A 15,400-nucleotide genomic window follows, 5' to 3' on the forward strand; every position below is an offset into this window, starting at 1 on the left:
TCCCTCTGAAGCACGCTACCACGACAGCTACAATCCACTGTTTGCGGGACATATTCAGCCGATTTGGCATGCCAAGAACGATCGTTTCCGATAACGGAACACAATTCACTAGTCATGAATTTGCAACATTTGTCGAGAACAACAACATATCTCACGTTAGGACCGCCCCCTTCCACCCGCAATCTAACGGGGCTGCCGAAAGAGCAGTCCGAACGGTGAAAGATGGTCTCCGGAAGTTGAGGCCTGGCAAATTGGAGCACAAACTTATGCGTCTACTGCTCAATTACAGAAGGACGCCCCAGAAGAGCGGCAAGTCGCCATCAGAGATGCTTCTAGGATACCAGATTAGATCGCGCCTGGATACGTGTTTCCCGAAGGGTAGTGGAGACGCACCGTTGGACAGCCAGGAGTGGCTGCCCCAACTAAAGAGCCGTGTGCACGTTCGCAACTATGGGACAGGAGACAAATGGATACCAGGTCATGTGAAATCTACTTCTGGGACCAGAATGGTTACAGTAGAAACACCTGGAGCAGTTGTCCGGCGGCACGTGGACCAGGTACGTCTTCGGCATGCAGGAAAGCAGTCACCCGACACTGCGGAAGAGGCACACCCCGACGGCGCTACAGAAACACAGTCACCCGACACTGCGGAAGACGCGCGCCCGGACGGCGATACATTCAGGCCAGAGGAATCTGCATCACAGCTCGATATGAGACTGGAAGGATCTACTTTGCCGCCTGCAGTTGGGGATCATCATGCTGACGGCGCATTCCCGGCACTTCCGTCATCCGGAGCAGTAGTGCCAAGCGAACCCGCTCAAGCCTTACGACGCTCGACGAGGACGAGGAAACCAGTTGACCGATTTTAGGAGGAAGAAGTGTTGTATCGGCCGCTGTGTCATTGTGCGGGCTACACACTGCGCAAGCGTGAAGTTTTCTTTGTACCTCGCCAGGTCCCCCCTTTCCATTTCCCCTCTCCCCTGCTATACTATATAATCACCCTCTGTTGCAATAAACGTTGGTTTTTCGCTTGTCTCGTTCCCAAGCGTGTACGCTCGTTCCGTTCCTGCCGTGGCCTATCGGCCGCGGCTATGTTACAGTTAGTAAAAAACAAAGAGACTGCAGACAATTTCTCAGGTTTAGAAGCTCTGGAGTTGAGATAGAGCAGTTCTTCGAGAGATATCCTCATTTCATTTATTAATGCAAGAGTGTTATAAGGCTCTGTCACGTGGGCAAATGTTGTCCACAATTTTTCCCCGCTTGATTGCGTTACTTTCTGAAGATAAATGTGTGAAAGTGTGATTGTGAGAGATAGTGTGTAATAAAATGTTTCCGTGGGGAAAATTTGGCGGATGAGATGTAATTAAATGTGAAAAACGCGCAAAAAGTACATTTAGACGTCAAAATCAGAAGCATGTCAGCACAGCTGTATGACCAGGAGCATCAGTGGACTTGGTGGCATCGGAAGAGCAGGGATGCTCATCCATTTCTTCTTCGTTATCCAGGGTGGTGGTAAGAATTCAGTCTCTTCTATTCAAGATGACTCTGCTGCCTTGATGGTGATACCAAGTCTAGTTCTAATACTGAAATGTTGAAAAAATTCTCAAAGAGCAAATGAAAACTAACAACGAACCTGAAACAAGTAGAATCAGCTGTTAGTAGTATCCAAGACAGGACCATAGTAATTGAGACAGAAATGAGTCGGTGGATCAGTATGAAGAAAAAATAGCAGAATGCGATGCAACCTGTTAGAGTACTAGTAAACTCAGCGCTAGAGTTAGTAAGAATAGGAGCAGACGCAACAACCTTGTCATATACGGTGCAAAAGAAGAGACGGAGGAAGATGAAAAATCACTGGAGGATAAAGTCAAACAAGATATTTTCAAAGGGGTACTCAGAATCGGCGTAGTTTCAACGGAAAGATTGCACAGAATCGGTAATCACCAGAGCGGGAGGTCCCATCGGATCATGCTGAGACTTTTTGATTTTTCAGAAAAAACAAAGATTCTGTCTAGCTGTTTCAAGGTGAAAAGGTCAAATATTTCAATAGCTGAGGACTTCAAAAAGGATAAGAGACATCCACGCAAACGTTTGGCGTTCAACAGCGTTATGAGAAAGAATAACTGCGCAAAAAGGACGGGACTAAGAGAAAGAGAACCACACGGCACAAACGCAGACTGACAACTGATTTATTGCATCAACGCCTCCTTCCTTCCTTCTACAAAGCGCATGCGCACCAACCACAAAGACAAAAGCCACACTCATCTCGTGAAACCAAGAAACTCCTTGCGGTACAGGTGTACGGAAGCATCTGTCAGGCCCTAATCTCACGATTTCCAAGGCTTCGATAATTTCCCTTTCTTTCTTATCCTTCACGTGTCCGTTGATCTTAGTCCTGTCGAAAAGCGGATTACAATCTTTGTCATCGTGCTTGCAAGTGTTACAATGCTTAGGCAGATGCTGCCCCCTTGAATCAGCTAAGGAATTGGCTTCAGTCAAGTCGCTTGGTTGTCAAGTGACTTTTATCCGCAGTCTCCCCCATCATTGATGGAAATAAACATGCTATTATTATTAAGTTAATAGTATGCTCTAATGATCTAGTGTTGATGCACCGGCCAGTTTGCCCGACGTACACCTTACCACAGCTCAGCGGAATCTGATAGATTAGATTCGATGTACAGTGCATGAACTTATTCCTGCACAACCTTCTTTTGCTTGTCTTTCCTTGCTAAACTGCACAAATGCGACAGCTTGCAGGGTGCAGAAAAAAAGACCTCTACGCCGAATTTACCAGCAACCCTCTTCAGGGTGTGCAAGACCCCGTGAACATAGGGCATAACTTCATACTTCCGCCTCTCCTGTGCATCCCCCCCGAGGTTTTGAGTTTGGGCGGAAGGACTTCAACTGGGACTCCGCGACAGCCTGAAGAAGGGCCAGCGGAGGAGAACCAGCAGATCGAAGGTGATCGACCTGAGCCTCAAAGCTAACCTGAACCTTATGTGGACAGGACTTGGCTAATGAAGCCCTGAGGCAAGTTGATGCGATACCCCTCTTGACCAGCTTCGAATGGCACGAGTTAAAGGGCAGGAGTGCCTTTTTCGACCTAGGCATGTACGCCCAGCAGAGGTGGTCAGGATCGTTAAAAAATAATTTTAAATCTAAGAATTGCAGACAAGAGTTTTCAGGAAGTTAATGGTTAAGTGAAAACTGGCAAAAGCTGACTTAAAGGATGCTAAAACCTCCATCGCTACATTTGTCAAGTCGTCGTTGTGGTCACTATTTAAAAGGATTAAAAAGTCATCGACGTATCGGAACACCCGAACGATATGGTCGTCAGATAGTACCCGCGATAGCGAGCAGTCAGTTTCTGCTAAAGGGATCAGATAAAACTGGAGCTACACACCACCCAATACAAATGCTGCCTTTCTGCGCATAAAATTTATCTTGAAAACTCACAATCGTTGAAGTAAGATATACCTTAAGCCATTCCAAAAAATCTTCCTCGGAAATACCGCACGCATTCAGGAAAGACACAGCACCAGAATGTTCGATACAGTTCCGGACTGCACGGAACAGGTCATCGTGGGGAAGGGAGTAGAACAACTCTTCGGTGTCAACCGAGAAGCCCGAGTTAACAGCGGAGAGGCTATCCCCTAACATTTCGGCCACTCGGTCTGAGCTGCTGACCTTGTACGAATCGTCGGGCGCCAGACTTCCCAGATGGCGCTGAAGGTACTGATTGAGCACAGCTTGCCAGGATCCGTTTCTGTAACGATGGCTCTAAAAGGGCATTCTATCTTGTGGCTCTTGGCACTGAAGAACACAGTGAGCACCAAGACCGTGTTTTTCACCGCTTCACTTTTTAGCCGGTCGAGTTTCAGATCCCTTAACAGTGCAGCCGCCTTTGCCTTCGCTTTAGACGGCTTCAGATCTGTTCTCCTAAAGTTCTTTAAAACGGCTGACATGGCCTTATCTCTAAAAAGCTTCTGAGGCAGGACCACAAAGCCTCCTCCTTTGTCGGCCATCATCAAAGCGAGGTCAGAGTTCCTAAAATAGCTTGCCACAGATCTCACCATGGAGTGTTTTTTCTTCTTGCCTTTGAAAGTGTTGCGGATCGTATCAACACATTCTAAATGGCAACGTTCTTTCTCTTTGCCTTGAACTTTGTCAGCAATCCTATGCGCCGCCACCAAAGCCTCGTGCTTGCTCAGGGGGACCTCCAGACTGAACTTCGGGCCCCTGTTGAGGACACTCTCAACGTTGTGTCGAACGGTCGCCCCTCTAAGATAGACAACTGGAACAGCACCAACTACTCCCTTCCCCACGATGACCTGTTCCGTGCAGTCCGGAACTGTATCGAACATTCTGGTGCTGTGTCTTTCCAGAATGCGTGCGGTATTTCCGTGGAAGATTTTTTGGAATGGCTTAAACTTCAACGATTGTGAGTTTTCAAGAAAAATTTTATGTGCAGAAACGCGGCATTTGCATCGGGTGGTGTGTAGCTCCAGTTTTATCTGAGATCCTTTTAGCAGAAATTGACCACTCGCTATCGTGGGTACTATCTGACGACCGTATTGTTCGAGTCTTCCGATACTTCGACACCTTTTTAATCCTTTTAAATACTGACCACAACGATGACTTGACACACGTGGCGATGGAGGTTCTAGCATCCTTTAAGTCTGCTTTTACCAGTTTTAATTTCATCATTGAACTTCCTGAAAACTCTTGTTTGCAATTCTTAGATTCAAAATTATTTTTTAACGATCCTGACCACCTCTGCTGGTCTTGCATGCCTAGTTCGAAACAGGCGCTCCTGCCCTTTAACTCGTGCCATTCGAAGCTGGTCAAGAGGGTATCGCATCAACTTGCCTCAGGGCTTCATTAGCCAAGTCCTCTCCACATAAGGTGCAGGTTAGCTTTGAGGCTCAGGTGGATCGCCTTCTGTCTGTTGGTTTACCGCTGGCCCTTCTTCAGGCTGTCGCGGAGTCCCAGTTGAAGTCCTTCCGCCCAAACTCAAAACCTCTGGGGGCGGATGCACAGGAGAGGCGGAAGTATGAGGTTATGCCCTATGTTCACGGGGTCTCGCACGACCTGAAGAGCGTCGCTGGTAAATTCGGCGCAGAGGTCTTTTTTTCTGCACCCTGCAAGCTGTCGCATTTGTGCAGTTTAGCGAGGAAAGACAAGCAAAAGAAGGTTGTGCGTGGCATTAACAGCAGGAATAAGTTCATGCACTGTACATCGAATTTAGTCTGTCAGATTCCGCTGAGCTGTGCTAAGGTGTATGTCGGGCAAACTGGCCGCTGCATCAACATTAGATTATTAGAGCATAATAATAACTTGTTTATTATTGTTTATTATTATTCTGGGCATCAGGAGTTTCAAGATACTAATTTAGAATATTCACTATGTCGGTGCGAACCATAACAACCCCGGATGACTGGCGCTATGCTTAAATAGTTGCAGTTCATAAAGAAGGTCCCAAGAATGAAATAAATAACTATAGGCCGGTTTCGCTAACAATGTCTATTTGTAAGTTACTCGAACATATTATTTACAAAGCAGTCGTCAATCGCCTGGAAATTAATAATCTACTCTACAGTCGGCAAGATGGCTTTCGATCCCGATTATCAAGAGCCACACAGTTGGCAGAGATAACTTACGATATATTGCGAATGCCCTTAATGTAAGGGGTCAGTTAGATGCTACCTTTTTAGACTTTTCTGAGGCATTCGGCTTAGTTCCTCACCAAGACTTACTTACAAAACTCCAGGCTATAGGTATTGAAAAGAACGTAATTTCATGGATTGACTGCCTGTTGAAAAACCGTAAACAACGTGTGAGACTGATAAATTCCGTATCTGGTAGCTTGGATGTTTACTCAGGAGTACCACAGGGTTCAATGCTTGCACCTTTGTTATTCTTAATATACATCAATGATATCTATTTAAGCATTGAGCCTGGGGTACAAATACGACTCTTCGCAGATGACTGCGTGGTGTATAACAATTCTTTATCAGCCACTCAGGCTTGGTGCATTAATTGGGGAATGAACCTTAATGCCGCCAAGACAAATACCATAGTTTTTACCAATAAGAAAACGCCACCAGATTTTTTATACGCTATAAATAATGTCCCAGTCGTAAAAATCAGTTATCTTAAATATCTAGGGGTGCCCCTATAAAGTAATCTGAGCTGGGAACAACGTATAAATAATATATGTAAGAAGGCCCAGGGTAAGTTGTATTTCCCCAGAAGAAGATTACGCAATGCTCCTCGTGCTGCAAAACTTGATGCATACAAAACACTAGTGAGACCGTCCCCAGAGTATGCCGATATCCTCACCAGAAATATTTAATGGGCAGATTAGAATGAATTCAGAACCTAGCAGTAAGCTTTGTATACTCAAACTGTTCCAGGCATTCAAGCATTTCTAACCTACTAAAAAAAAAAAAAAGCAGATCTATACAGCCTAGCTCAGCGTAGAGTACCATCAAGACTGAAGTTTTTGTCCCTGCTTTATCACGGACACTTAAACATAACAAAAGAAACATACCTTCAGGAACCCTTCCGTCACTCCTCGAGAACTAACAATGTGAAAGCACTTAGCCAACCCACAAGCCACATAAATGTGCACATATATTCCTTGTTCCCTTCAGCTATCGCCACCGTGGTGACTCAGTGGTTATGGTACTCGACTGCTGACCTGAAAGACGCGGGTTCGATCCCAGCCGCAGCGGCTGAATTTTTATGGAGGAGAAATTCCAGAGGCCCGTGTACTGTGCGATTTCAGTGCACGTTACAGATCCCCAGGTGGTCGAAATTTCCGGAGCCCTCCACTACGGCGTCTCTCATAGCCTCAGTCGCTTTGGGACGTTAAACCCCATAAACGAAACCAAACCTTCAGCTATCTGTTACTGGAATAAACTGCCATCTACTGTAGTGAACTGCAACACATTCGAATCTTTCTTAGCACATGTTAGTCACCTTGATCTAACATCATTCCCATCATGGTGTGGCTCTGTAGTGATGAAATTGTTATTTTGTGTTTATTTGTGCATATACTTGTTTCCCTTGTTCAATCTGATATTGTCATTTTTTTTCTATCTGGTGTCTACTTCTGCATGAGCCCAAGAAGGGCCTGCAGTATTTGTAAATGAATAAATAAATAAAATAGCCATGGACAGTTCATGGACATCAGAACAGCCACAGACGTCGATATAGTATAGTCAGTATAGACATTTTGTTCTCGCATTGCTCCAATGCGGGTCGCCGCAGTGATCTCAAAGTTTTTTACTCTCGGGGCTGATGGGTGTTTTTTCTTAAAACACAAGTGCAGTGCAGCTTTGGGCCACAGTTTTTTGTTTGTTTCTTTTTTTTTACAATATTGCAGTGTGTCACATGACTACTTCCTGTGCCAGTCCCTAATGAACTGGCATGCTTAGTCTCACAACACCCTTCTGGCTTGACGGATGCTTTGCCTCTTTGCAATTCTCTTTTCAGCGAAGACCACATGGTGCTGAAAAAGCACTGCGCGTGCCAGCGCGGCCGCCAGCCTTCTGGGCGGCCGTTGCTGAAAAATGAATCACAAAGCGCCCTTCAGGCGTCACAAAACACAACACCCTCCATGTTCAGCACCAGAAGGGTGTTGTGTATGAGACAGCATGCCAGTTCATATGGAACTGGCACAGGGAGCAGTCACACTGCAACCACTGTAAAAGGAAAAAAGAGAGAGACTGTGGACCGAAGCTGCACTACATGCATGTTTTACAAGGACATCAAAGAGAAGAACAGCCAGGGAAACCTGCCAAGCATTCATCATTCATTTGAGGGGAGAGGCTTGCGACAGTGCACCTTCGATCACACCCTTGAAGAAAGAACAGCTCTATCTGAGCTGTCAGAAATTGTCCCGCCTTTCTTTGGGTTTTGGTTTTTGCTCCCTTTGATCACATGTTGTCTGGTCTTTTTATTTCTACACTCAAATAAAATGTTTCTCTTGTCTGTGTTCTTTGCCTATTCATAATGAACCAACTAGCCCGCCACTCTTTGTCAGTTTGCGTTCCATATTTGCATGTGGCTGCCTCACTGGCAACAAATGGAACCGCCAGCGATCCTGTAGTTTCGTGATGCCACCACGACACATGCTGTGGAATTTGCCCGCTCTCGCGCTGTATGCTGCTTGCTAGGCACCTCGTTTGTATGAGCTTGAGGCTGGCGGGTGAGGCCTGGTCACGCCAGGCTGGCTGAGCCCGGCCGCGTTTATATTGCCGCAGATTTTTTTTCTGTTTGTTTGTTTGTGATGCAAAGTGCAACCCGATTTATCTCAATCGATTGCACACAGGCTGAGCCAATTCTGCGTCGTTCCAGAGTGTTGTGGTAACTTTGGACGCCATATCTCGAAAGTTCGCTGTTAGCTTGAGAGTGGCAGGCATTTTGTTCGATGTCCGCCGAGTGATTCAGTTCACTGAGGGTGCAAGTCAGCCTAATCCCTGCACGTCGGACTGCCACTGCATGACAACATGATGTTCAGGAGAGCAAGCTGTCGGGTTAGCTGGTGATGCATTTTCTGAAGAAGTTAGCGCAAAAAACGGACAAGGGACTGTCTATTCGTGCAGTTGTACAAGGCGTATAAAAAGGGAAAAAACGGCGAGCATGTGCGCATAGAGAGGGCAGATAAGGCACAGCAGTCAAGCAACAAGTCACTACAAAAACGAGTCTAGAAAAACACATTCAGCAGAATACACGTGAACTGATGTGTCACTCACACAATGCTCGGACAACTTTTTGATGTAAAAGACGTCTAGAAGGAGCCTAGCCATATCATTCCCACTCTTGCCAAGAATTGTGGTCCCTCCTCAAATCTTGCCCTGCACGCGCTGTCACACGAGGGTAGCATTTGTGTCCTTATTTTCTACGGTATTAGCATGCATGTTTCCGTAGCCGGTCATTAATGCAGCGGCCAGCGCTCGTGAATGTCTTTTGTGACCTTCCTTTCTGTCCCTTGTCCATTTTTTGCGCTAACTTCTTCAGAAGGGCAATGTGAACCGGGGCTGCAGCACCTGGCGTCCCGCAAGAAAACCATGCTCCTTCCGAACGGCCGAGTCAGCCTACCACCGTGGCTGGCCCCTAATGTGGGCATGAGGCCGAAAGCTAGTGTAAGCGCCCAGGGCCAGGCAATTCTTGCCGTGTAGGCCCTATTTCGTTTTGGGGGAAAAAATACACCGCAGCGGGTTGAAATGCAAAGCTGATATGTGAGGGCAGCAGAGGAGAGATTCTCACATGGCTGCTGTGTGCAGTTCTCTGGCGGCTTCTTTGCCCACTACTACGCCCTCATGGAGCAAGTTGTGCCCGTCCTTGCCTGGGGCTTCCTGGGCAGTGATGTCGACCTGAAGGAGATGTGCACTTTCTTCAAGGTATGTCCACTCTGGCCAGGCTTGCCCAGCCTCGTGGGCCCCATGATTTGAAAAGCACCTTTTTTTGATAATCAGGCTGGGAGCGGCGTCCTATAGTTTTTCATGCTGTATGCTCAAGTATCAAACCCAAATAAGTCAAAAGCAAGTGCGAATTGCCTTCTTTAGCAGAAATATGCGGCCAGTGCCAGGGGGCACACCGTGCAGCGCGGGAGATTTAAACATCGTGCTTTCAATTGGTGATTTCGCCGCTCTTTTAGCCAAAATTGAAAAAGTAACTTCACAGACGTTATAAGCAATAGAGAGTTTTAGTATAGCGTACGTGGACATACGCAAAGGCATAGCGTACGCTATAAAATACCGTCAGTCGTACTGCGCATGCGCCCAGCGCTATTTCAAACCGATGGCTTACGTACGTTCGCGTTACGTACGCTATTTTTAGAATTTAGCGTGCGTGCTCTTGCGTACGCCAAAAAAAATAGCGTTGTCAACATGGCGGCACCCATGTCACCCGCTTCGCAGAGAAGATGTCATGTTATTGGGTTTTTCGGCACATTCGTTGCCCTTAAATGGAACGTGTGATATTCGCTATGCCTCCTCTCGCCGACAGCAGAACGAATAAGTGATAAACTTGCCCTATTTTGGATTCTGTGTAACGATTCTGCCGTTCCTAACCCTATCAAAACATACTGAAGACACAAAACTACGCAGGAAACAGGACACAGAAAAGAAGCAGACAGGACGAGCGTAGCTACGCTCGTCCTGTCTGCTTCTTTTCTGTGTCCTGTTTCCTGCGTAGTTTTGTGTCTTCAGTATGTCTTACCAACTAGCCTCTCATCACACACTCCTATCAAAACACCGCCGACTGTGGATTGGCTTGATTTGGATTTTTATGCCAAAATAGTCATAGCCTTGCCAAAAGTAGCCGTTTCGGCCGTTTCGGCTGTAGGGCAGTAGGGGTCCGAGAGAATAGTAGTACATACCATGACGTTCTTAAAAAAACCTTGCTCGGTTCAATTACCTAAAAAAATTTTTAAAAAATCTAGGCCCTGCCTCGACTGCGCAGTGTGCGACTCATCGGGGACGCCATGCAACCAGCTATCTACGTGATACGACTTGGATCAGCTTGGCCAATGCGTTGGCTAACCGCGAAAAATACGACACAAAATGTTTTCACATTATCACACCAGATGGCGCCACTGCGGCCTTGGCTATCGTTGCGTTCATGCGGTTCTACCCTAGAAGGTTAGCTAACTCGAAAACCGCCTCAGTATCCCTTTAACCCTTTGAAGGTTTTTGCCGTATATGTACGGTGGCGGTTTTCTGTCCCACAAGGTCTTTGCCGTACGGGTACGGTTTCGATCTTCCATTTGAAATTTTGCGCCAAAAGAACAATGCGTGCTCACTGGGGGGTGCTGCCACCTCTTAGGACTTACAAGAAGTGTTTGAATTTTGTGCTGCCTTCTTACGGAGATAAGCAGAACTTATGTCTAGCTTTAGCGTGGCGGCACAGACTGCGGCAATACCCCTTTTGTAGTTTTGGTTTCGCCGCGTGATCGCAACGGAGTCGCACGAAATTTGAGTTTTCTTTTTGTCAGCACTATCTTGCAGGGGCTGCCGAAGTTGATTTCTATCTTTATTGGCGCTGCTCTTAGCTTGCTTATCACCGTTGCTCGCGAGGTATTCTTTCCCTCTGTGGCAACGCGCCTACGCGCTTTCGATTCCGCCGCGGGATCGCAACGGAGTCGCGCGAAACGTGTTTTCTCTTTGTGGGCACTGTTTTGCAGAGGCGGCGAAAGTTGATTTCTATCTTTATTGGTGCTGCTCTTAGCTTGCTTATCACCGCTGCTATTCTATTCTATTGAACATTTTTCAGTTGTGAGTGATGCTGTCACCAAAGTACTGTTCCTAATTTTTTTTTACTATTTATTCTCGATTATATACATTTTGTAGATTCAAGATCCGCAATAAAGTAATTTGACCACCTTGGAAAGTTTTCTTCAAAATAATTCGACCCTCAAAGGGTTAAGACACTGTTTGGTCCAATGTGGAGAAGTCTGCTCATCTCTGGCAGCCAAACTATTTTTTTCATTGGGTTGGGAGCTTGCGCTGGCTAGCATCTTGAAATTAGCCGTGCAAGATGCTTGGAGTTGAAAGGCTGTCGTCTCGGCAGGCATATGCTTAATTCTTTTTTATTCGCAGCACCTGCGGACCATCACTCAGGCTGTTGGGAAGTGCACAGAACGTAACCATCCCCGATATATGTAGCCGTCATTAAGTACGAAAAAGCCTTCGATTCTGCAACGGGGCATGTGTCCATAGCACCTGCACAAGGACCATACTCCCCACAGGGAAAAGGATAAAATCTCATTCGGGAAGACTGTCAGGCAGGGAGTATCTCTGCTACTATTTACCGCATGTTTAGACGGGGTATTGTACGTGAGCTTTGCTGACAATGCTGCCCTGGTCAGTGTGGGCCACGCGTGCTGAGAGGAGGAGAACAGCCAGAAAAGAAGAAAGCCCACCTGGACAAGAGTGTCATTGGCCTGGTGGCTAATAACACTAGAGTTAACTATTACTGTGGAAACCGCTAGGACACTGATGCGTCTCTGATGCAGGACGAGGTGGAAGCGCTGGTGTGCGACATGTTTGACCCCAGCCGCAGCCGCTACACAAGCGTGGAGGACCTGGCCCTGGACATCCTGCACAACAGCCAGCTGCACTACGACCGCGTCTGCCAGGCCCTGGCAGGGGCCCTGCTCCCACCTTCTCCTTCTGGCCAACCAAACTGCTACCCATGACTGAAGGGCACCGTGCAGTGGTACTGCTTCTTGAGGGAGCCCCCATAGCAAACACGACCTTTGTTTCTGTGTCATGGCTGTTCACTCGCTTGCACTAACGGAAGCTGTACGTCACAGTCCAAGAATATGCTCCATGTAATACATAGCAGGCAACGCTGCCAAAGCTTGCGCACCTGTTCATGCAGGCCAAGTCCGCGCCCAAAAAATAGCTCACCGTCGAATCAAAGTGAACACAAGCATATTTCGTTACCTCCTGGACCTCGCTTTTCCTCTTGCCACATTTTCGTCGTGCGACTCATTGACATTTTGAGAAGCAAGAATTTTATGTGGCAGTATGGTACGCAGTTGACTTGGTGAATCGCTCCAATCAATTCGCGGCCAAAAAGTATTTGCACACAGTGAAAATTATAGCCAGAGGACCCGAACACTGAGCGCCTGAGAGCTTCGATTGTGATTTTCTACGCTACCAACTTCCGCTCTTTGTTTTCATCCAAACACTCGCAGTAGTTTCAGCATTGCCTGCTATGTGTGAAACGGAGTGTAAGCCCAGTGGGATACCTTCACATGTGGCTGGCGGCCGTCATGCACACGTGACGTCACGCCCCGACTCACGTAGCACCCTCGGTCTTTCACCCCACGTGCAGAAAGTGCCGCCCGATCTCTGCCTGCGAACAGCACGTCATTTAACGGCCTTCTGCTCCTGCCTCCTCTGCAGAGCGAGCTGAGTAACACGAAGGCCAGATTCCCAGTGCCTAACAACCATGCCTCGCGTGGAACAGAGAGCCTCAGCTGTGGGCGGCCATGCGCAATGCCACCACTGCTTTTTGCATCGATGCATCGTTGGCCACATTGGCCGCAATTGAATGAGTTTGAGCCACGCCATTATGGTGTTCACTGCGCCCACAGGCACTGCATGGTGTTCAAGTCATAAAAATTGAAAAAATTGCACCAAACTTGGTCCTTAATAAAACACGTTGCGGGGCTAGTTGGTGATGCATTTTCTCTTCTTCACATTTAAACAGCGCTAAATTTTTAGACGAATAGAAAGACATGACAGAACGGGCGCTGACTCCAACTACGTATTTACTCGCATATTAGGCGCACCCCCAGTTTGGTCGCAAAAAATCTGATTTTTTTATTTCCGCGAATAACAGGCGCACCCTGAACTTGGCACAGTGATCAATACTGTATTTAAACGATTGCAAGCCGACGCCTACCCCAGCACCCCTCAATTTTTATTTTAAAAAAGTTTTTGCTCAACTGACTACTAATCCTCACTAGTGCTGCTGCGGACCCACAGCACGTACAACATCATTGCGTGGGACAGCCCCGCACAGTTTTCAGGGATGCTCACTTCAAACGTCTGTTTGGAAAGCTTCATCTCCAGCCGGAAACCTTTCCAACTTTGGCCCACGAAAACCCCAGCGAGAGGAGTCGCATATGAAAATTTAGGCACGACGCAGTCACAACTCCTGCACTTTTCGGCCACGTTGACTTTCCAGCCTGCCACACGCTGGTCGTGTTCAAGAGCAAACTGCTAGCCATGTAGCTTTCCCGTCGTGCAAAAATTGCAGCGCTCGGCAGCAGCACGCGAAAGCCATAACTACGGTGAGCTAACACACTAACACAACTCCCATACCGGTTGCCGTTGGGAACATTTTAAAAGGAGGCAAAACAAAGTAGGCATACTATTCAATCATAGCGCCAAATTTGTGCGCTATTAGGAATATGACTGCTATCAAAGAAAACTGCTGGCATGTTAAATCAATGCAAGAAAGAGAATAACGAGCACAAAATTTTAGCCCTTAGTCTTCAAGGCACAGGTACGTTGCAAATAGATGAATTATTAAATTGTCTATGCGTGTAGATATATCGTATGGGCTTGCGAGAGCAATTTTCTAGCTGGGGGTTCAGGCTGTTTCAAGGGAACCACTTTTTTGCCGGAGCCAACCCTCATCATTTTGTGAGGAAAATAAAGCGATTAATTGATTGTTCTAGCCAACTACCCAGTAGGACATTGAAGATGTTTTAGCCTTGAAGCCGTAAATAGAACTTGATTCGTGCAATCACCGTAAGGCAGTCGAGCTTCATTTTGTTGCATACTTCATTTTTTTTAGCAAGCTATCACAGGAGAACACATGCTCAGCATCAGAGTTGGAAACAGAAATTGGCAAAATATTGAGTAGATGAAGCGCAAAAAAGACAGCACGCAAAGAATAGCAGGCGCCATTTTCAACTGCTTATTGAATTGCAACTGCTGTCAGCCGAGCTGTCGTCATGCGGCTGTCACTCCGCCGCACCCTCGACCCCCCCCCCCATAACGGCGTCCAATCAACAGCTCATCGATCTCGGGATGACCAACACCTTTGTGGAGCTACGCAAGGCGTGCTTTAACAATCACTACTTGCAGCTGAACAAATCCTCAGCCGGCAAAAGCCTCCTAAAGCGCATGCAGAGGAAAGGACCACGGTTCCAGAGGACGGGCGCCACGCGCTACAGGTCCAACCTCTGCCACTGAGCATGACGAAGGAGACTCACGCTGGGCCGTCGAACCGCGCGCGTGACAGCCCTTAATGGCTCTCGCTACGGAGTCTTCTACGCGGATGCTGCTGGCCCACACCACGGGGGATGGTATACGGCCGCAGTAATCTATCCAGATACACACGTTCAGGGGCTCACTGTCCATGCCCCCAACATTACACACGCGGAGGAGGCCGCTGCAGAACCAGACTCTTGGGTTATCATTAATGACTGCCGGGAAGCCTGTCAAAAACTAGAAGGACGCATATCTCAACGCGCCGCCAAAATTTTACATAGATATGTGTGCAGGGATCGCCCGAACACACGTGTCGTCACCAGGACGCCAGCACATGCGAGACGAGTGAAACGAGGCCTCACGCTCAACCACCGGGAATCTCCTCAACCTGAGGTATCAGAACCTATCACCTGCAAACAAATTATTCAGTTTTGTCAAACGACATCATAGGCACTATAACATCATGCTCCTTCCTAGTTTTTTTTCCTCCATGCTTATTCGGTGCCGCCTCTTTCTGAAGCAGAGAGCCGGTGATCGCTCTGCGCGGCGCATGCGATCACAGTGGTTTGGAGCGTGAATATACGCGCCAAAAATGAGAACATTCTGCTGTTCTACGTTGTGTGAACATTCGAAAAAGCAGACATGTTGCTTCTGCC

General features: G+C 47.3%; 1 protein-coding gene across 1 annotated transcript in view; it reads left to right on the forward strand.

Annotated features, from left to right (window-relative positions):
* Miga (mitoguardin) overlaps positions 1–12,282 on the forward strand; it is a 197,121-nt gene extending 184,839 nt beyond the window's left edge. The window contains exons 14-15 of the mRNA XM_089565035.1: positions 9,294–9,410; positions 12,026–12,282. Of these exons, the coding sequence (XP_089421161.1) occupies positions 9,294–9,410; positions 12,026–12,208 (300 nt within the window). The 3' untranslated portion in view covers positions 12,209–12,282. The remainder of the gene's footprint in view (positions 1–9,293; positions 9,411–12,025) is intronic.
* The last annotated feature ends 3,118 nt before the right edge of the window (positions 12,283–15,400 follow it).

The sequence above is a fragment of the Amblyomma mixtum genome, chromosome 10 (assembly GCF_055824585.1).
Source record: "Amblyomma mixtum isolate Tamu chromosome 10, ASM5582458v1, whole genome shotgun sequence".
NCBI lineage: Eukaryota > Metazoa > Arthropoda > Arachnida > Ixodida > Ixodidae > Amblyomma > Amblyomma mixtum.